The sequence below is a fragment of the Dipodomys merriami genome, unplaced genomic scaffold, assembly GCF_024711535.1.
Source record: "Dipodomys merriami isolate MVZ:Mamm:240054 unplaced genomic scaffold, mDipMer1.0.p SCAF_9, whole genome shotgun sequence".
NCBI lineage: Eukaryota > Metazoa > Chordata > Mammalia > Rodentia > Heteromyidae > Dipodomys > Dipodomys merriami.
In genome coordinates, this window is record NW_027206512.1 from 52,110,143 (window position 1) to 52,133,264 (window position 23,122).

Here is a 23,122-nt window from a genome sequence, read left to right on the forward strand (position 1 = left end):
TTTGCATGTATCTTATCAAGCAACATGGAAAAGTGTTCACCAAAATAAAAGCAGTTGTTACTTTTCAGTGATAAGCTTTCAAAGAATTTTAAGTCCTTACATTTGCCTAGAAAAAAATTAAGCAATGAAAAATATATATTCACTTTACAAAAGCAATTCGTTTTTTTCTTAGAGTACTAATGATGCAGACAAAGTTGACACTAGGATTTAGTAGTTTACAGTGCTGACTGTATGTGTACCACAGCTCAGAAAAGGACTGTCACTGTGAAACACCTGGCAGAGAAGTTCAGTCATCATAGCCCTACCAGCCATGATAGAAAAGGTAGCAAGAGGCAAAAGACCACACGGAAATGAAAGAACTAGAGTCAGAGCAGGGGGTCCTCATGTGTGACCTACTTATTTACATTATGCATATCATACTCACACTTATTCATACATATTCATAAGAATGCTTACGAGCATGTACAATTACCACTAAAATATTTTCTGGGTAAAAGGCCATGATGGCACTGATTAGACTGGCAAACGGCAGCTGGTGCTTGACCAAAGGGTAGAGGACAGGAGTATAGAAAGAACCAAGTTAGAGTTTACTGCAGTTATCTTTGCCAAGAAGCCAGATTTTTCCAAAGAGGTATCTCCAACAGACAGAATTCAAGCTATGAAAAATGTTAAACCATTAAAAAAAATTCCAAAGGACAGGGCTGGGAAGGTGGCTCAGTGGTAGAGCGCTTGCCTTGCATGCATGAGGCCCTGGGTTCCATTCCTCAGCACCACATAAGCAAAAAAAGAAAAAAAGCCGGAAGTGGCTCTGTGGCTCAAGTGGTAGAGCGCTAGCCTTGAGCTGAAGAGCTGAGGGACAGCACCCAGGCCCAGAGTTCAGGCCTTACGACCGGACCCCCCCCCAAAAAAAACAAAAAAGAAATCTAATTTTGCCCAATATTGGATTATGTGACACTTGTTTACAACCAGAATATATACTGATAATCTTTGTTTTTTTGGTTTTTTTTTGGAATCTTGATAATTAAATGTCTCTTTAATTATAAACACACAAATTTAGGGCTGGGGCCGGGCGCTGGTGGCTCACGCCTGTAATCCTAGCTACTCAGGAGGCTGAGATCTGAGGATCGCGGTTCAAAGCCAGCCCGGGCAGCAGAGACCGTGAGACTCCTATCTCCAATAAACCACCAGAAAACCGGAAGTGGCGCTGTAACTCAAGTGGTAGAGCACTCGCCTTGAGCTGAAGAGCTGAGGGACAGCGCCCAGGCCCAGAGTTCATGCCCCACGACCGACAAAAAAAAAAAAAAATTTAGGGCTGGGAAGGTGGCTCAGTGGTAGAGCGCTTGCCTTGCATGCATGAGGCCCTGGGTTCGATTCCTCAACACCACATAAGCAGAAAAATCAGGAAGTGGTGCTGTGGCTCAAGTGGTAGGGCGCTAGTCTTGAGCTGAAGAGCTGAGGGATAGAGCCCAGGCTCAGAGTAAAGGCCCCATGACTGGACAAAAAAAAAAACAAAAACAAAAAAATCCAAAGGAAAGACTGACATAGTCCAATAAAAGAAGTGTACTCATTATCTGAAATGAAATGGTAACCCCTATGTACAGCAATATAATAATAAAATTATTTTTTAAAATTCCAAACTGTCATTCGTAATTGTAGTATATACTAAGAATAATTACTTCTTTCTGAAAACAGACTTTATATTCAGCATACTCTTTATGAAAATGAAAATCTTTTTTATATTATTATTATTATTACGTTTGCCATCTGGTCTCCAAGCTAGAGAGGTCACTTCCTTTCCTGTATTTTCATTTGGTGGAAAACTCCAAACTCGATGAAAACTTGCAAGTCTATGAAGCAAAACCTAGGATAAAACAGATAACAATGGCAGAATATTAAAAATACATCTTCAGAATAAAATAAACCTAGATCTCTGACTAAAATCTTTTAAATAATCTCTTAGATATAATATTTACCTAGCAGAAGAGGAATGAACATGGGTATTTTCAAAGAAATAGGTGAAATGAAAAGGTCTACTTTTACTCCATATTCTAAATATTTTCCTATCTTTTCTTTGGACAAGAGACTTACCTTTCAGAAAGGAAGGAGACAATAAAGACAGAACACATACAGCATTAAAAGTATAGCTGCGCGAAGTTTGAATTGAAGGCATGGCTCAAGTAGTAGAACACCACCCGTGACCAAAAAAAAAAAAAAAAAAGCAGAGAGCACAATGCCCTGAGTTCAAGCCCTAGTACTAAAATAATAATAATAATAATAATAAGGATGGGAATGTGGCTTAGTGGCAGAGTGTTCACCTAGCATACATGAAGCCCTGGATTCAATTCCTCAGCACCACATAAACAGAAAAAGCCAGAAGTGGCACTGTGGCTCAAAGTGGTAGAACACTAGCCTTGAGTGAAAGACCTCAGGGAGAGCACCCAGGCCCTGACTTCAAGCCCCATGACTGGCCCCCAAAAAAGTGTGTTCCTTTCAGATTCTGGGTCCTGAAGGCATAAGGCCTATTTTTATTTTTTAAATTAAAATGATGTGCAAAGGGTTACAGTAAGAGGCTCTATTTTTCATCTTGCCTAAGTGATCCTTGAGTCTTAGGCCATCTCTACCTGGTAACAGCTTTCCTTTCTGCACAAGCTGGACCATACTCACCTCCCCAAGATGAAAGAAATGAGAAGGAGAGAAGGGAGCCAGGAAAGCTCAGTAGAAGGAGGGCTTCGTGTTTCCAAGCAAAGGAAATCATTAAGCCAAAGAAATCTTTTTATTGGCTGGGTGCCAGTCTCATGCCTGTGATCCTAGCTACTCAGGAGGCTGAGATCTGAGGATCACGGTTCAAAGCCAGCCCAGGCAAAAACGTCTGTGACACTCTTATCTCCAATTAAACACCAGAAAACCAGAAGTGGTGCTGAGGCTCAAGTGGTAGAGCACTCGCCTTGAGCTGAAGGGCTGAAGGACAGTGCCCAGACCCAGAGTTCAAGCCCCAGGACTCCCCCCCCCCAAAAAAAATAAATAATCCTTTTTTGGTTAAGTCCCAGGTTCATGCAATTTATTGACAAAACAAAGAGAGAAAAAAAAGTCAAGTAAGTGCAAATCATTTGCAATGAGCCATCTTAGCATTTAATTTAACCTGAGTTCCTAGGATCTTACACAATCACAAACTTCCATTCTCACAGTAGTAAATGCCCAAACTGGAAGGTCAAGATGATGCCCTAGGCTCTTAATGCTCCAAAACTAAAACAGCCCTGACTTCCAACCTCTATGCAACCAGTTAAGGAAGAAAAAAGTCTCAGAAGTGCAAAAGCTCCTGAAAAGACTTCTCACCCTACTTACCCAACTTAGATCCTAAAAACAGCCTCATCACCCTCTGTCTTACTTCACAGTGCAAAGCATCCTACATCCCTGGTGGTATCAGTCACTAGAAGGAACCCAGGACTCCCAGGAACTGCTACCTCCTGGGCGTGACCCACTAATGAAGCATCTCTACCACTTATTACTTCTGAAACCCTTCTTCTGTGCCACTGGAAATCACAGTCAGTTAATCACCATAATGCTCCATTTCTTTATTCTTTCCTCTGAAAGGTGCTTCTCACACTACTTCCCTGTAATATTTTCAGGAGAAGGCCATTTTGCAAACTGCAGTCCCCTGCACTATTACTACTGAGAAAGGCAGATGTCCTCTTTAATGTCCCCTGGCATTTCTGGATGACTTCTCTTCTCCAAAAATCCCATAACTGATTAAATACAACTGTGATCACTTCCTACCCTCTCTTGATTCTAGTCATCTACAGAATCCTAGGTCATTCCCCTCCTCTTTGAAGACATGGACTCTTGGCACACTCATACCTCTCAACTCAACTGTCATCAAAGTGACAGTTCTCAATTATGTCTTCAATGATCACAGTTTATACCTTACCTCAGCCACAGCTAAAATCACACCCTTGGTCTGATCACTACAATGCTATTAAAATCTATTTCAAACTTCCATTCCCACTTTCCATCCAGTGCTTCTCTTTCAGCTCCTATCTATGATACCACCTAACCAGGATATACAATCCATTAAATCTAGCACTGATTTGTCCTTTACTCCACACATACCTTCAATTCCCTACTTGATCAGGTGAGAATCAAAAGTTCATCATTCTTTGACTTAGAAAAATAGTCTCAATATTCTCCATATAAAAATGCAGATTTCCTAATACTATGTACAATTCCTTTTTATTTAAAAATATCTTGAAGAGTATAATTTTGCATTATTTATTTGTAAGTGTATATCTTTTCTGTGTTCTTTTTGTCTATGTATTTTGGGGGGGACATAATTTATACCTTCATTTTTTAAATTTTATTTTATTTTTTTTGTCTGTCATGGGGCCTGAACTCTGGGCCTGGGCGCTGTCCCTCTACCACTTGAGCCACAGCTCCACTTCTGGCTTTTTCTGCTTATGTGGTACTGAGGAAGTGAACCCAGGGACTCATGCATGTGAAGCAAGCACTCTACCACTGAGCCACCCTCCCAGCCCCATACCTTCATTTTTACATTGCGTGATTTAGTCAGAAGTTTGGTATGATTATTAAAAATAGTGTTTACTACAGTAAACGATATCTTTTCAGTGATTACATTTTCTAGATCTAATATGGAATATGCTCACGTAGTAAATTTATAATCCAACCTAAAGTATTTTAGTACTGTCAAGATAAAAATTTCATTAAATTTCAAAAAAAGAATTCAACAGAATTTCCTTTCAGTATTTTCTCCAATTCTTAGCATCGTACAGAAGAACATCAAAGCACATGAACCATTATGCAATTATAATAAATGAAAATATTAAAAAGGTCAGTCCTGTTACTCCACTCCTTGCACATAACATGAACTCCTTTGCACATGAGCAAAATAATCCTGGTTAAACCCAATGGTGTCTGCACCAACACTGCCAAATGGAATGAATAAATGTGAACACTTGCTGATTTCTCTAAAATTATGCAATCATTAGCTTCATAGAGCAATTAAGAAACCAGCAATCCTGCTGGGATTGGATACCTGCCTTGTCAGCTTTCTCCTATGTCTTTGTCTTCCTCTAACTCCCAAAGTTATCTTTTGCATAGTTACTCAAGGTCAATTCCCTCCTTGCTTAGAGAAATAAAAGCAACAGTGCTCACTCACACTCAACATGGTTATACTGATGCCTATATTCTCTACCTTCCCTCTTACTGCTATGGCTGTACTACCACTGACACTACTCTTAAGAGCCATGACAAATTTCCAAAGCATCCTGGGAGATGGAAAAGGGAAGATTCCTATAGGGCCCTGAGAAAGTAGACGTCAAAACCTTAGTGGCTGGATCAACATGGTGATGAAGTATTGCAGGCTGCTAAGCTTTCCTTATCAACCTTCTTTTCCCCACTTTGCTCCCAGAGCACGACTTTACCTGGTCACTATTGGGAAAACTTCCCCAAAGACTTCAACAGAAAACCTGCACACTGATGAAGGTCTCCTTACAAGATGTCTGTGAGGTAGTCATACCTCTGGGCGGAAAGTTGAATACTATCAGCTCCAACTTGAAGCATCTCCCCATTTCTCATGTAAAATTAACAATGTCCACAGAAATGGTCTCAGGAATCCAGAGAAGCATCCTCTCTTTCATTCTAGGGAAATGTCGTTTTATTAATGGGGGCTGGCTAACTTAAACCGAGGTAAAGAGACGTGGACAACCGCACAGAACTCCTCAGGCCTACCCCTTGAGCAGCTTTGGCCCTGCACATTCACTGCAAGGCTGGGCAGGAGCTCATCTTTGTTTTGCGGCCCACAGCCCTGCCAGGATGCCTGCCTGCTGCACCGCGTTCCCGCGGGTCCCGGAGATGTGGGCCTCTGCAGATGTGGGCCTTCGCGATCCTCACTTGAAGTGGACGGCCGCCCCGAGAGGCCGCGGTGGGAGGTCCGCCGGGCCTGCACGCGGGGAGACCCAGGCCCCGCGGGCGGGCGGGCGGGCGGGCGGGCGGCTCCGGGCCCCGCCGCGAGGCTCACTTACCTCGCCCGCGGTGTTGGCCAACGCAATGAGGTCCCGCTTGGGCGACCAGACCAAGAAGATGATCTCCTGCGGGAGCTGCTTCTCGCCCACCACCCGGAAGGATGGGAAGCAGGTCGGGAATCGCAACATGGGGGCGGCCCTGCAGAGACACTGCCGGAGGCCGGCGGAGTTCCAGGCCACGGGCCTTCCACGGAAAGCCCTGGACGCGGCGGGGCCGGTGGTGAGGAGCTTCGCTCTGCAGGCGACGTCGCGTTCGGGGAGGCCGTGCCCAGCCCCACCCTCCTCGGCTCGGCCCCGCCCCGCCGCGCCGCACCTCACCGCACCAGGCCGCGCGCTCCGGGAACTTCCGGCGCCTGCGCCCCGTGTCCTCGCGAGAGCAATAGACAGCGCGTGGGCAAAGCTAGGTCTGGGAGGGCGTGGCGCGCGCTGAAGCGGATGGGCGGGGCCTGGGGTCTGCGTGGGCGGGGCCTGGATCCGAGTGGGCGGGGCAAAGCCTAGACCTAGCGGATGGAGGGAGCAGGGTGGGCAGGGCAGCCCACCAGTCTTTAGGGAAGGATTAAGTCTGTGCGTGCTTGTGGCTGCACTTGCAGGTCTTTATCGCTTTTTTGGAATTTTCACTGCTGTGGGAAGGAGACCGTCAGAGGTGAGGGCTTCAGAAACAGTGTAAACTTTCAGCGGTCAACAGCCCTGGTTGCAGGGAACTTTTTGAAAACCCAGTTTAAGAGAAAATTAACACCGGATGGGACTCAGTATTCAAATAATTCCAGTTCTTAAGTCAAAGCTAAGAGGTGAGACGGGTTGGTTCCAAGCTCCCAGACATTCTTGGACTCCTCATCCATCAAACGTGTGTCACAGCCACAATGAAGGCAGGCTGTGGGCGCACACAGGGTTAATCCTATGGTTGTGTGAAAGGATGTGGGTTGTACAAGCAAGGCTACCAGCCTCCCCGATGACCTGTAAACCAGAATCGACCTGATGCTTCTTTCCAGAGAACACATTCCATCGTTTCTCAGGCTACCTTGTGACAGTCTCAGTTTGTAGCCTTGCCTAGCCTGGAACTCTCGACGTTTCTGCCTCAGTCTCCTGAGTGCTGGGCTAACAGCTGTTCATCACCACACCTGGCCTTGTTATAAACGTACCGTTTTCCTGGACCTGAAGCTCAGGAAAATGACTTCATGGAGCTATCAGTTAACACAGTGCTATCAAGGATGAGTGTGCAACATTAATGTTAGAGGGAAAGTATGAATATCTAGGGGGCAGTACAAGACAGGAAACGGCACAGATGTGGCAGGCAAGATGTGGGCAGGAAACTGCAGTCTGAGAGGTGGCTGCAAGTGTTAGGGAGCAGGGCAAGGGCTGTTACTGAACATGATCAAAGCAGTCATAGGACAAGATTTTGCTATGGTATTGCCAGCTTTTCCTTTTTCTCTCTGCCCTCAAAAGGAGGCTTTTACCTTCACCCATGGTTTGTTTTCCTCCTTGTGGGAATATTGCTTTATCAAACATGCTCATCTGTGATTTTGTGGCAGAGAATCAAGCAGAAAAGAAAGGCTCAGGGAAGCAGCATTTGTTGTTGTTGTTGGTGGTGGTGGTGGTGGTGGTGGTGTGTGTGTGTGTGTGTTGGTACTGGGGCTTGTCTCCTTTAGGTTTTTTGTTCAAGGCTAGCATTCTACCACTTGAGCCACAGCTCCACTTCTGGCCTTTCTGGTGGTTAATTGGAGATAAGAGTCTCATGGATGGGCTGGGAAGGTGGCTCAGTGGTAAAGCGCTTGCCTTGCATGCATGAGGCCTTGGGTTCGATTCCTCAGCACCACATAAGCAAAAGGAAAAAAAGCTGGAAGTGGCGCTGTGGCTCAAGTGGTAGAACGCTAGCTTTGAGCTGAAGAGCTGAGAGACAGCACCCAGGCCCAGAGTTCAGGCCCCACAACCAGACCCCCCCCCAAAAAAAAAAAAAAAAGTCTCATGGATTTTCCTGCCTAGGCTGGTTTCAAACCAGAATCTTAAGATCTCCACCAGAGTATCTGATATTACAGCTGGCACCTTGCTAGCCATGCTTTTTAATGATACCAGATGGGAGGGGAAAAAGGGACAAAATAAGTCACTAGGCTAGCTCATACCTGTGGTGTGTTTTCACACTATAGTATGAGTAGCTGCCTAAGATTGAGAGGGTGGGGAGGAGAGTGTACAGTTCCACACAAGTTCTCTGGCTATTTAGGGCTTTAATTCTCATGTCAAGGGTGATGAGTTAGAAAGGAAAGGTCTGTCAGTAAAAAGATGATAGGAGGGTTGATTCTAAAAACATTCCTAGGGGTATTGGTGAAGGAAAGGAATCGTTGAGACTCCAAGTCTGGAATATTTGGGTACAGACTCAGAGACAACTCAGAGGGTAGGTATAAGGTAGTTGGGAATGAGAAGGAAAGTAGACCAAAGCAAAGGAGTTTGGTAAGGACAGTTGAGGTCAAGGTGGCATGAATATCTGTCCATGATGGCCAACAGTGGGAAAGGCAGGCTTACGTGAGGGCCTGAGCAAAGACTTGGATTTCCAGTGAGCCTCTTGACCTGGATATCAGCCTCCTTCCTAAGTAGTTAGTATTATAGGCATGAGCCACCTACCTGTGCCCAACTTTTAAGAACCATTTTGGGGGCTGGGAATGTGGCTTAGTGGTAGAGTGCTTGCCTAGCATGCACGAAGCCCTAGGTTCGATTCCTCAGTACCACATAAACATAAAAAGCCAGAAGTGGCGCTGTGGGTCAAGTGGTAGAGTGCTAGCCTTGAGCAAAGGAAGCTCAGGGAAAGTGTCCAGGCCCTGAGTTCAAGCCTCAGGACTGGCAATAAACAAATAAATAAATGTGCTTTCTCTTTTAAAAGATGTGGCATATCCACCCTGAAGAATAAAACTTTTTATAAAGTTGATGTTCACAACATATTTGTGAAAACTTGTAGGTCACAAAAAGGTATTATTCCTTTGGGGGAGGAGGGGATTTTAGCATGTGATTGATTGGATGGATAAGAAGTTGAAGCCGATTTTCTCTAGGGATATTTTTGCTTTACCTGGCTCCAGCAGTAACTAAAAAGTAATTAGTCAGCAGCTGACTTCCTCCAGTTGTCTCCCATTCCTGGCTTCCCATCTGATGATGAAGCTGGCCCATCTACTTAGTCTCACTGTGTAGTCCAGATTGGTCTCAAACTCATAATCCTCCCAAACAACTGGGATTACAACTACATTACAGGTTTAGTTTCTTAGCACTCACCCATTACCATCCCTCTGTTAGTCTAGACTATATAAACACTTTCACAGTCTAGAGATTGTTCATGGAATAAAATTCACCTCTTATAGCTCTGAGATCTTCTTGCTGACTTCTGGTGTTATTTTCCCCAATCTTGCTGAGTTAACATTTATACTAAAATGCCCCAAACCAAACAGCAGTGATCTTATCCTTACTTTATTGCAATGACCTTTTTAGTTAACCCTCCAGTAATTTATCCCATGTCCTAATGTTACCCAATTAAAATCACATTAAATAAGTGAAATTGGATTTTCCTTTGGTGGAAGCTTTCCTTACCCAAGTAGCACAAAGGGTGTTAGCATCTTCTATATAGTCAGAGCTCTGAGGCAAAAAGTGGTCTGCTGAATGGTGCTTCCATTCAATGAGTGGGTACTTGTGAGCATGGGATACCAGGAAAACATGTTATTCTGGCCACTGTTTCCCAATCACCAAAGCCACATGCAATGGAGGAATCTCACAAGGTACTGTTCTCGAAACTCCAATGGCAAACTCAATGACAGCAACCAACCTCTGCTGTCAATGAGCTTCTAACCCATACAGAACTAAAATAAGTGCACTGCCATTCTAATAGGGCAGAAGTTACATGTATAAAGCATCTGTGATGACCAAAGATGCACCACTCCACTGCAGAGAGCACCAAGAAAATAATACAGGAGGGGGCAGTACACCACCAACCCTTTTAAGACTGTGGTTTGGTATTTCAAAACTAGTTCACCCCTTCCCCCGCCCCCCATACTAAATATTTGAGAAGAATAGACACAAACTCAAAGATTTGGCTTTTTCTTTTTTCTTTTGCCAGTCCTGGGGCTTGAACTCAGGGCCTGGGAACTGTCCCTGAGCTTCTTTTGCTCAAGGCTAGCACTCTACCACTTGAGCCACAGCGCCACTTCTGTCTTTTTCTGTTTATGTGGTACTGAAGAATCGAACCCAGGGCTTCATGCATGCTAGGCAAGCACTCTACCACTAAGCCACATTTCCAGCCCCTGGTACATTAATTTTTACTATAACTAAGATTTTTTTGGGGGGGTGGGAGGCGGGAGGAAGATAGTTAACTGCTTTCTTTTTTCTTTTTTGGTACTAAGGATCAAACCCAGGATGCTGCACTTGCTAGGCAAGCGCTTTGCCACTGAGCTACCTCCCAGTCCTAATAAAAATTATGTACAATAAAACATTTGTTTTCTATAGGGATGCTATGAAAAAAATCAGTAGTGCTTTTAAAAAAAAAAAAGCGTCACATTTCTATTGAATGAGATGGTCCTCAACAACTGGGCTCAAGCAAGCCTCCTGCTGCAGCCTCTCAGCTCAGCCTCCAGAGTAATGGGGATTGCAGGTGCATGCCATTGTGCAAGGCTTCAATGGTGTATTTTACAACTGATGTAACCTTAAAATTAAGGAATATGAAGACGAGAATAAGTACTGGCCATCAGGACCCAATTCTCTGGCAGTCGTGGTCCCACAGGTGGGTGAGTTTCAGTGGCAAATACAACAGATTTTACTATGATATAGTGGACACCATAAAATCAGGCAATGTCCCTACCCAGGCTGGCATCAGAGAAGGAAACTCAAAATGATTTAGAGTTCATATTTCATCCTGTCATCTCCACTCTGTCTCTCCTATCATCACAGCAGTCCCCAGGACAAATGGGAAAGATAGAGCTGGAGGTGTATATCAGTGGTAGAGCATTTACCCAGCAGGCACAAGACTCTGGGTTCATCCAACAGGCAAAGCAAAAAAAAAAAAAAAAAAAGGAAAAACAATGGCAACACAAAATAAACCAGGGAGACAGGAGAAGCATTTTCAAATCCCAGAACTTAACTCATCTTTGATGTAGCCTGTGTACACCACTACCCTGTTGGTGTGGGCCATGTTAACAGCCACGGTAACCTGAAATGTAAGTGCCAGATGGTCTTGTGCTGTCAGAGCTCAAGCTAAATCCCACATGGAGGCCTCCAAATCAGCTCCACAGCAGTTATTTGGGAACAAGAGAAAAGTCACTTTGCAAATTTCAAGTCATTCAAAATGATTCCATTTTAAGGGGATAATGTTCAGATACCTGACAGAGAAATGGAGCGAAGAATTGTTTGTTCTGGGAGATCAAATGACTCCCTCCAGAGCTGCAGCACTGGAACACAAGATGATTGCCATAGGCCTCAGTAGCGATCATCTGAACAGAACTCTTGCCTCCAATAGGAGAGAACTATCAGCCAGGCACATGGCTCACATAATCACAAAACAAACCTCACGGTTATAGCCTAATCCTAATAGACAGACATTACGATCCATTGTCATCAGTGAAAACACTGGGACTTACATGTAAGAGTGACTTGGCCAGACCAGGAAATATGCTTCAGGACAAGAATGAGAAGTTTGATCACTCTCCTGCATCCTGCTACCAACTACTTCCACAAAGAGATGAACTGAGCCAGGAGTGGTGGTTCACACCAGTAATCCCAGCACTCAGGAGTCTGAGACAGGAAGATCATGAGTTTGTGGCCAGCCCCAGTTACTTATCTCAGAAAAACAAACAAACAAAAACCAAAAACAAGAAGAAATATAGTGACAGAGCCAGTCTTGATTCTGAATATCTCATTCACCCAACACCTACATGATCCATCAAAGGACAAGGGCAAAAGGTACAAGAAAAATAAATATTTAATAGTAATATAATTACAGTCATAATCTTTATAGCCTACAGTGCTTTGTAAAAATTCTTCCCATCATCTTTAGATACAACCTAAAAAATCTGTATATCCATCTTTACTTTGAGAGGAGTTTAAACATTGCCAAGTATTTAACACACACAAAAAAAAATATTCACATCTTAACATAAAAGGTCACAGGTTTTTACTTCCATTTTCTTCTGACATTGTCTGCAAAGAACTTTGAATGCCTTTTTTTTTTTTTTAAGACAGAGGCCAAAATAATTAAGACTAGGAGAGACTTAAAGAGGGAGAAAGCATGTAGAGAGTGCCAGGAAATCAGCCGAACGATGGAAAACTCCCCAGGTCTCCCAGGAGGCAGAGGAGGGGACTGGGAACAGCAAATGCCACCTGCCTGTTACAGAGCTGAGGAAGGTGCATACCTTTGAAAGCGACTGAATTTAACGTCAGCGTGGCACTTGCAGAAAATGGCATCAAAGGTTCGACTATAAATCTTTCTTATTCTCAAGTCACTGGACATTTAAGAGCAAAGATATTGATGGACTCTTTCCCTCCTCTTCTTTCTCCTGATAACAGACGTTTGATTCATGGACTGTCCTTTAGTGGCCTCCATTTTCATCTTATTACTTTTTCTTTGCTTCTGCTTTCTGACAGCCCTGAAAAACAAGGTGCTAAATTATTTTGTAAAATGAACACAGTGAATTATGTAATTATGTGGAAGTTCAATTAACCAGCTAGCCAAATAAGAAAATAGAAGAAGGGAAAAGATTTACTGTATTGTAAGCATAAATCTCCAGTATCCTAAACCATAACAATAGCCAGAGGCCTGATCAAGCAAAATGTTTGAGAAAACACATTTCTTTAAAACATGGTTACTACAGAGTTAGAGCAAGCTATTGGGGACAACTGCACCACAGGGAAGGCAACCATGTCAGTGAGGCTGCTTGCAGCTTTGGTGATTAGGGTACCCCCTTACACTGCTCGACCCAGCCCCTCAAATCGTATTTTTGAGACAGGGAGATTCACACATGATACAGTTTACAGGGATACAAAATACACAACAAAAATCTTGGCCATGCTTGAGGGCCCTTTATCCTGCCTGGCACTAACTTCTTCTCTACATAGGCCTGAAAATCCTGACAAGGGGCTTGTTGGTCATTGCTGATGTCCTCAACTTCATGAAGACTAAGTTCAAACTGAACAGGCTGGAATTTTCCCTCTAACAATATCATATCTGACCATATTCTCTGTTTCTCATGTTCTCAGGTAGTTTGGGCTATGAAAGATTACTGGCCATTCGTTTATTCCTCCATTCTAGCAGACAGATGCCATTATACTAGCAAGTACCAAAGAACAGGCAGGAGCTGGTACTAATATAATAGCACTGACACACCTGGAAATGAGCCCCATCTTGTAAGTAACCATGAGCTGGATTCCCAGGACAAAACCTCAAAAAAGGGTTTCATTTACAATATGGAGTCCCTGAGTGGGTGAGACTTGGGCCCCACTATTGGCTCATTCAATACTGTATGTATTAGGTACTGGAGATACGAAAGTGAATGTGTATAACGTTTGACTCCAAGGAGCTGGGAAACTGAGCAAGGCAGCCCACCCTCGTGTCATTTTTTATAAGAGACAGGGGCTCTGATGTCCTATGAGCACATAGGGAGGAAGTAGCAGGAACAGCCTAATTCTAGGACCTGTGTGCTCTTGAATCATCTTCACAGTGATCACTCCACCACAAATTAATCAGATAGAAGCTTCAGAAGAAGCTAGCCACACAGGAATCGATCAGTAAGTACTTGCTATCAATGAGAGTTTCACATGACCACCATGTAGAATTTTAACTTGACTTCACATTTTTCTATACTTTTCTTGGCATCATGAACTAGGATACCATGGGAAAGAGGGAGGAAGGAATAGGAATATGGTGGAAGCAATGAATTTACTCAGTCTGCACAGTGAGAATGCATGGATATATTACAGTGAAACCCCCGCATATACTACAATGCATACTAAGTTTAAAATAAAATTTTTAGCTGGATGCCAATGACTAGTGCCTATAATAATACTATCAAGGAAGCTGAGATCTGAGGATTGCAGTTTAATTTTTTTTTTTTTTTTGGTCAGTCATGGGGCTTGAACTCTAGGCCTGGGCACTTTACTTCCGGCCTTTTGTTTACGTGGTGCTGAGGAATCGAACCAGGGCCTCATGCATGCAAGGCAAGCACTCTACCACTGAGCCACCTTCCCAGCCCCATGGATTGCAGTTTAAAGCCAGCCCAGACAGAGGAAAATCCATGAGACTTTTTTTTTTTTGGTCGGCTGTGGGGCTTGAACTCTGGGCTTGGGCGCTGTCCCTGTGCTCTTCAGCTCAAGGCGAGTGCTCTACCGCTTGAGCCACAGCACCACTTCCTCCATGAGACTCTTACCTTCAATTAAATACTGAAAAAGCCAGAAGTGGAGCTGTGGTTCAAGTGACAAAATAAAATTAGAACCAACAGAGACAGTGAGGGAAGAGATGATGTTGTCCAAAAAGTAATGTACCCTTTACATAAAGGTAAATAACTGTACCCCTGTAGCCCCTCTGTACATCAACTTTATAATAATTTTTTAATTCAAAAATAGAATCAACATGCTACAAAAATACAGTTAAGAGATCTTAACATGGTATTAAGGCACCATTTGGCATGTCAACAATGTTCATGTTTTGTCTGATGATTATAAGGCATTCTTCAGTTTTTGTTAACTGAGATTAGGTTTAGACTCAACCGAAACAAAGCAAAATAAAACTCATTGTCTTACTGCTTTGTGCATGTGATATAAATCTCTTCTTTCCCCTACTATTAAAGTAGGATAAGTCCTGATAGGCAATAATTTAGCAAATTCAATGAAGTATAATCTGTAATAGTAAAGTCATGTGTCCCAGTATACAAACTTTAAATTCCAATTCAGTTCATCCACTCATAAGCAGGGCTAAAAATAAAACTGATTCATTTGGGGATACAGTAAATGGAGAAGGAAAATATTTTAAACTATTTTTTTATAATGTGAATAAACAAAACCTTCTAGAGATAAGTCTTTGAACTCTGATTCAGTATAAATCAATTGTTTCATTTTGTCTTAAAATTACATTGACCTAGTCTTTGTCCTCTAAATTATAGGATTTACATAACTGCTAGAAGGAGTGTTCACCACAAGATGGAGCTAGCATTCCAGCTCACAGCTGAAGAAAAATTAACACTAAGCAAAAATAGCAGACAAAGCTATACAAAGCATAAGTTGAAAGGACCCTTTATGCCATGTATGCTATGAAATTTAAATTCTTTTTATTATTATAAAGAAGGAAATCTTGGCTTATCAATTTCATTATGAAAATGTTTTGAGAGTGGTAACTGTAAACAGGAGTTTAGAAGTCCTCTCTGAGAAACAAGTAATACCAGGTAAGAGTTATCAGGTAGACCACATCTCAAGGGATTTGTTCTTAGAATGAAAATTGATCAAATCTAATACTGAGGGATGATATATAATCTCACCCATGAAAACAATGTTACTATCACAGCTGTTTAAGAAGCAATGAAGAACCTACAATTAAAGGCTGAGCATGGCGCCTACTTGTTTTCACTCAAAATTACATTGCAAGTGACACAATGTTCCCAGTCCAGTACATGCAACAGGGTGGTCAAGTCCTGAAGATTTCTAAGGTAACAAGTTTGGAAGATTCTGGGTGCAACTTATTTATTTTTTAATAGTTCTACTTTTACCTTGGACTACTTTTGAAAATGAACAAAAAAAAGTAAATATCTGGGCACTCATCTGTAATCCTAGCTACTCGGGAGGCTGAGATCTGAGGATCACAGTTCAAAGCCAGCCAGGCAGGAAAGTCCATGAGCCTATTATCTCCAATTAACCACCTGAAAACTGGAAGTGAAGCTGTGGCTCAAAGTGGTACAGTACTAAGCCTTGAGTAAAAGAGCACAGAGACAGTGCTCAGGCTGAGTTCAAGCCCTATAAGCAACCAAAAAAAAAAAAAAAAGTAAATATATGAATTAGTTTATTTAAATAATAGGCAGAATAAGTGTCTAGACTTTAGTAGAAAAAAGTTTTTCATTGCTCCCAATTTCATTTAATTTTTAAAAGAATTATCATAAAGTTATTAAAACATTAAATACCTCTATTAGTAATGTTTTTCATCACAAAGCATATGATAGTCTAAAACGTTATTCATAATCTCAATTTTCATCTAATGTTAAATCTGGCTGATTTAACTATGGGATGTTAAGGTGTTTTTATGTTGGCAGTACAAGGGTTTGAACTCAGGTCCATGAACTTGCTTGGGAAGGTCCTCTACTATTTGAACCACACCCAGCCCTTTTTGCTTTAGTTATTTTTCAGGCAAGAGTCTCTTGTTTTCTTTTGAGGGTTGGCTTCAGACACAAGCCTATGCCTCCTGCGAGGCTGGGATTACAGGTGTGTGCCACTGTGCACAGGCTATGTTCAAGGAACAGTATAATCATTCAAATGACCCTAGTTGAGAAACCGCAATCGTTTTTCTAAATATGACATTATCATTGTTGGAACTTTATTGTGAGTTATAATCAATACCAAACATTGGCGGAAGAAGTTAAACTAATCATGAAAAATAAAAGACAATAAAAGTTTTAGATTGGCAGGAAAGAAAAAAAATTTTTTTTTAATATTTAAGCATTAAGGGCTGGGAATGTGGTTTTGTGGTAGAGTGATTGCCTAGCATGCGTGAAGCCCCAGATTCGATTCCTAAGTAGCACATAAACAGAAAATGCCGAAAGTGGTGCTGTGACTCAAAGGGTAGAGTGTTAGGCTCAAGCTAAAGAAGCTTGGGACAGTGCCCAAGCCCTGAGTTCAAGCCTCAGGCCTGGCAAAAAAAAAAAAAAAAAGTATTAAGCATATCTAAATATATTCTAAGTATTTTCTAGAAATCTGGTAAGATTTGTAAAGAAGTAACACCACTTGTCTGCCGTGTAACACACACTGCAGTCAATCTGAAATGTGTTCTCCATCCTTCCAGTCATCAACTCTCAGGTGATCCAAGTCTCACTTCACTGTCTTGCTCCTCAGGGAAACCTAACTTCTTATCCCAAAGCTCTAATGTCACGTGGACCACAGAACATGTAAAGTTAATCACTTTAACCTTACACTTTGGTTATTTTGCTGTCTAAACTTTAGACGCTGTGAAGCAAGCTCTTCCACTCACCCATCCTCCCCGGTCCAGACAACTAATACACAGGGCTTCTGCCTCCTCTGAATGCTGCAGAGTTGGGCAGACCGCTCTGTATGAAGTACATAAGGACATTTTTAGTGAGAAAAAAAAAAGAATCCAACTGACTTGTTAGCTCCCCTGGAGAGGCAGGTATTAGGACAAGTGCTGCGTTTATGATCTGAGTTGCCACAAATGAAGCAGCCAGCTCCGGGGCCCGCACAGGAATGATCTGCGACAGCACAGTGACCGCAAATGCTACAGTGGATCCAGGCTGTAAAATAAAAAGTAAGCTTTAGAGGAACTTCCATGAATATATTTCTTCACTTCATTAACTTCTAAGTAAGATGTAGAGATAATGTTTTCTTCAAATATTGTAGTTGATTTGCAGAGATATTTTAGCTTGGCTAAAGAGACCCAAAGTGAAGAGGTTAGAATCCCACAATAAATCACTTCTCTGTCTTTTTTTTTTTTTTTAATTCTTTGCTTTGCTTTCTTAAATACTAGTCCGAGGGCTTGAACTCTGGGCCTTTCAATCTTGCCTGTTAGCTTTTTCACTTAAGGCTTGCGCTCTCTTACTTGAACCACACAGATCCGGCTGCCCAGGCTGTCACACCTGAGTAGATAGGATTACAGGTATGAGCCACTGGCTATGACTAAGCAAGTAAGTTAATGCAAGGTCTCATCATTATTTGCCTTTTATAAAAATCCTATGGAGGGAGAACAAAAACCCAAATCGCTTCACCAGGCCCTCCTCACACCCACACCCCATACTTACAAGGCTTTACACACTTCCTGCAGAAAAAGCAATGCTTCCACTTCCTGCCATCCTGCAAAAACAATTTCAAACTCCATGTAATTTGTTATTAACAACCAAGTTCTACAATTAAAAATTAAAATGTCTTACTAAAATTGGTGTAAATTATTCATCTCTATTTCTCCCTTTTCTGGGCTTCACAATTAAATACTTTGATTTTAATTTATGCATTTCTCTACTTAACTCAAATGCCTCCTTGATGGGCCTCAATTTCCTTAACTATGTAACTAGGAGATTTATCCAAATGATCTTCAAAATCCACTCCAGTTCAAGCAACCAATCTTCACAAAGAGGGACTCACATGAAAATTTCAAGAGAAATAATGATTAGTAATTTTATAGGTCTATACTACACAATCCTTCATGAAATTCCTATTTGATAGCTTTATGTAATTTAGAAAGATAGGTTTTTTGTTTCTATTTGAGGATTTTAAAACTCTGATGAAACATACCTACAAATGCATAAGACACATATGTCCAACTTGATAAGGATCATTAGAAAATATTGATTTTAACCATTCAGGTCAGGGGTAGACCCCACCAGCCTTCCTTCCCTTTGCTGCTCTGGTATGTGTGCTAGTCATTTCCCTGCACTACCTACATGTGCATCTGATTCTTCAATTTTAAACTCATATGCAAAATACAGATGATTTCTAAACTAATTGAAAATATACTTAGATGCATGCTACCATAGTATAGTCAGAAATAAAATAATGTTATTATGAAAAATATGCTTACTAATATTTACATAAATACAGCATTTCTTTGGAGAAGAGTTTGTGCTTACTATCTTACTATCTACTTTCTGACTGGAGTTAGTTAAAATAAACAAAGAAAACTTTAGAGTCATCCTATGGTCCTTCTAAAAATAGATTTATTACTAAGTGGCAAAACTTGGAAGCAACCAAAATGCTCTTCAGTAAAAGAAGAGTTAAATAAACTGACTTATCCAGACAATAGGATTCCTTTCACAAGAAGCCATGGAAAGATAGAGAATTGTTAAAAACCGATTACTCAAGGTAGGCACTGGTGGCTCACAACTGTCATCCTAGTTACTCAGGAGGCTGAGATCTGAGGATCTCAGTTAAAAGCCAACCTGAGTGGGAATATCCATGAGATCATTATCTCCAAAAGATCAAAGTGGAGCTGTGGTTCTAGTAGTACAGCACTAGCCTTGAGCAACAAAAAAGCCCAGGGACAGTGCTCAGGCCCTGAGTTCAAGCCCTAGGACTGACACTTGCACGTGCATGCATGTGTGTGCATGCATACACACACAAAACTATGATTCAGTGGAAGAAGGCCCTCTACAGAGGTGTCATTCATCCTGTAGGACTGCAAACTGTGACAGTGTGGGAAAGACTATGAATATAGCAGTGGTACCAGCCATTAGTAAGGCAGGAAACAAGGCTTTAGGGAGAACATGAAGTCACTTGGTGTGACACTACAATGTCAAATTCAGGTCATTACCCATTCATCCAAACCCAAACACACTTGGAGAGCTGGGGTACAGCCCCAAGAGTGCACCTGAAATGTGCACTCGGTATTGATGACATGCCCAGGCAAGTGCATCTACTGTAACAAATGTTGAATCTAATGGGTAGTGTTGACAGTGGGGGAGACTGGCTGGGGAGGAGGCAGGGATTATGGGACAATTAACCTAGCTTAAGCTTGCTGTGAATCTAAAGCTGGTTGTGTTTTTTTAAAGGCTATTAAGAAAAATACAATAGCTAAATACGTAAATATGAAGTATGTCCCTTGGAGTCCTTTCTTTGCTATAAGAAAGTGGGGAGTAACCACCTACTTCCTGAGGCCGTTGTTAATTTCACAACATGTGAAACAAATGTCATATATTTGCCCTCAACAGACAGATCTGTGTAGCATCCCTTAAGGCTTTATATGAAACCCTCCAATTTTTAGCAGTCATTCATTACCATATGAAAGTAAATTCAAGTAAGCAGGAGGGCAATGTTACATATATAGTTAGAAATAAAGTACTACTGTATTAAAATACACCTAATAGATAATACACATTCATACAAACTGGAATATTAACCAAATAACATTTAGAAAAGTAATAGAGCTAGTAAACATATTTGATTAAGAATGCACTGCAGAAGAAAACTATACCTTGGATGTGCAAGAATTACAGTGCTCACAGTGTTGATTCTCAAGAGAAACGTACCGCTGACACAGAGGGCAAAATCTGACAAGGAACAAAACAGGAAAATCACTGCACATGTTCACTGAGACTCACAGAATACACACAAGTGTACATAGCACTTGTTCTCAAAACTGGAGGCAATCAGAATTCAATTCAATATGACCCTGTGGAGCACATTTAAAAGCAAAAGAAGTAAAGGATTCACTAGTGAAGGCACTTTGCGGTGAGATGTCCATAACTGCCTTTTCAGCAGCCTTGGAAATTCAAAGTTCTACAGTGATCTTACCTGTAACCTTCTTCCGTGGGAAGGATTACCTTATGGAGTGGAATGTTGGTAAAAATACGCACAGGCGACTGTTTCCGACCTGTCTTTCCATGTTTATAAAGTGCATGATTATCATAATCTACCTAGAAAGTAAAGGGAAAATTTACTCAAATGAGTCAACATTCACTCAGCGTCTCGAACCAATAAAGAAATAAGCTGATGCCAAAACACATAGGGCAGACTAAAGTAATTTGGTGCCAGTCCTAGGGCTTGAAGCTAGGGTCTTGGGCATTGTCCTTAGGCTTTCTTTGCTCAAGGCTAGTGCTCTACCCCTTGAGCCACAGTTCCACTTTTGGCTTTTACCTGGTTAATTGGAGATAAGAGTTTCATGGGCTTTCCTGGCTTTGAATGGTGATCCTCAGATCTCAGCCTCTTGAATAGCTAGGACTGCAGGTGTGAGCAACTGGTACCCAGTAGTAATTTTTTTTTTTTTTTTAGGTAATAAATTCTTAAATGCAAGCATATATTTATGGACATTTCGGAGAGGCCACTTTGACAGAGGAATTTCAGAACATAAAAAGATGTGTTGTGTGCACATATATGTTATATACTATTAAGGGACATTATAAGAAAGACATATTAAGAACTAATGTCTTTGAAGACATGTGTCAGCATGGTTGAACCCTTCCACTCTGGGATGTGAGGCTGCTGCATGTCTGTTCAGCTCACCAGGCACAGGTGCAGCCTCAGCTGTCCTCCACTCACTCACTGTCCTCACACTTGGACAAAGAACAGGATTCTGGGTCCAACACTGGCTTTGCCACTGCTGTTACCTGACCTTAGCCAAGGTTACTTTCTGTCTGTTAAACAGGTTACTACTAATTCTGACCTTAAAGTTGCTATGAAGGTTAAAAGAGCTTACTGAAGTAAAACATTTAGTCCAGGACCTGTCAAAGGCAGAAGGATGGAGATGGATACTGGGGTCCATATCCATGCTTGTTCTCCCTACAGCTATTCAAATCATTGACCTCTTTCCTCAATATACCTAAGTCAACTTCTCATGTCATCAGATTATCTTGAAAAGCAACTGATGCTAACAAGTATGATTTTTCTGATTTTGAGAAAGAGTCAGGCCTCAAACTCACAATCTTCTTGCCTCTGCCTCCTAGGTGTTGGGATTACAAGCATGTACTATCACACTAGGCCACAGCAATTACCTTGTGGATTCTATCTTTTCCTCCAACCTATTATTCATACACATTCTCAATTTGGTTTTAGGTCTGCTATTATATTTACCAGATCACTAAATCCATCTTTCTTTCTTTGTTTTTGTTTTTTGTTTTTTTTTTTGATGGGCATGGGTCTTGAACTTTAGGCATAGGCACTATCCCTGAGCTCTTCAGCTTAAGGCTAGTGCTCTATCACTTTGAGCCACAGCGCCACTTCTTGTTTTTCTGGTGGTTAACTGGAGATAAGAGTCTCACAGACTTTCCTGTCCAGGTTGGCTTTGAACCACAGTCCTCAGATCTCAGCCTCCTGAGTAGCTAGGATTACAGAAGTGAGCCACTGGTGCCCGGCACTAAGTCCATCTTTCTGTAGATCAGGAATTCTCAAAGTAGGTTGGTGACATCAGTGTCACTGAGGATCTTGTTAGAAGTGCAAATCTGTGCCCCCATGAGGACCTAATAAGTAAGAAACCTTGGGAGTGAGGCCAGCAGTCTGTGTTAACAAGCCTCTTGGCACACTCAAGTTTGAGAAGCTCTGCCTCAGACTATCCTCAAGATTACCATGAGAGTTTTATGAGTTCAATATAAGTGGATCCCAATTTTCAAGCAAGGTATAATGAATTGTCCCAATTCTGAACAAGGAACTGAATTAGGAACTTAAAAGCAAACTGCTCTGCAAGTCAGGTATTCAATAAACAAATTACAAAAAATGTGAAACTGATGAGAAGAGAGGCCTCTAATGGCAGATTCCTCCATACTTCAGAGGCCCTGTCTACCTTAATGCCAACACCTACAGGAAGCTTCACTGCTTCCTGCTTGAACAGCAGGAAAAAAGTAAGTACAGAAGGAAGATGCCCAAAGCAGCGTGAACCTCCCACCCAGAGGTTTCTGGCTGTTTGCCAGCAGGCTTCATCCAGTCTAGCTGACTATGCTGAAGTGAGTGCAGACCCAGGTTGCCTCTGAGATAGGCAGTATCTACCAAGGAAGTCCCAAGGAAGATCTCAATTGCAGCCCTGCATTCAGCCACTGCATCTTCAGACAGACATTGGTAAAACTAGCTCATTTCTACTGGAAATAATGGCAATGAATAGGATTTATAGTTTAACAAATTGGGGGTGTTTATTCAGAAAGGAGAAGGCAGGGAGGAACGGACAGCTATTTTATAATGGAAGGGGTGTCACATGGAACAGAAATTAAGACTTGCCCTTTATTGCCTCAGAGAACAGAACTAGGACCAATGGTTAGAAGTTAATGGGGAGCATATTTTATCTCAATATGAGAAAAATTTCTAACGATTAGAGCTATTAAATAAATTGAGTTGCCTTGTAAGGCTGTAGGACTCTGCTCGGTGAAAGTGTTCGAGTGCAGCTGGATGACTGCTGGTCGTGAATTTAGTGGGAGGATTATTATTTTGGGAAGTCAGCCCAGGTTACG

At 41.9% G+C, this 23,122-nt stretch overlaps 2 protein-coding genes across 3 annotated transcripts in view; both read right to left on the minus strand.

The window, feature by feature from the left end:
• Positions 1-6,335, minus strand: part of Anapc4 (anaphase promoting complex subunit 4) — a 39,295-nt gene extending 32,960 nt beyond the window's left edge. For both annotated transcript variants that reach the window (XM_070012677.1, XM_070012676.1), the window contains exons 1-2: positions 6,036-6,335; positions 1,756-1,861 (exon numbers count right to left, since the gene is read on the minus strand). In XM_070012677.1, coding sequence (XP_069868778.1) covers positions 1,756-1,861; positions 6,036-6,164 — 235 coding nt within the window. In that variant the 5' untranslated portion in view covers positions 6,165-6,335. The remainder of the gene's footprint in view (positions 1-1,755; positions 1,862-6,035) is intronic.
• Positions 6,336-11,958: 5,623 nt separating this feature from the next.
• Zcchc4 (zinc finger CCHC-type containing 4) overlaps positions 11,959-23,122 on the minus strand; it is a 37,586-nt gene continuing 26,422 nt past the window's right edge. Inside the window, exons 9-13 of the mRNA XM_070012409.1 lie at positions 20,484-20,605; positions 20,164-20,239; positions 17,999-18,050; positions 17,350-17,494; positions 11,959-12,640 (exon numbers count right to left, since the gene is read on the minus strand). Of these exons, the coding sequence (XP_069868510.1) occupies positions 12,505-12,640; positions 17,350-17,494; positions 17,999-18,050; positions 20,164-20,239; positions 20,484-20,605 (531 nt within the window). The 3' untranslated portion in view covers positions 11,959-12,504. The remainder of the gene's footprint in view (positions 12,641-17,349; positions 17,495-17,998; positions 18,051-20,163; positions 20,240-20,483; positions 20,606-23,122) is intronic.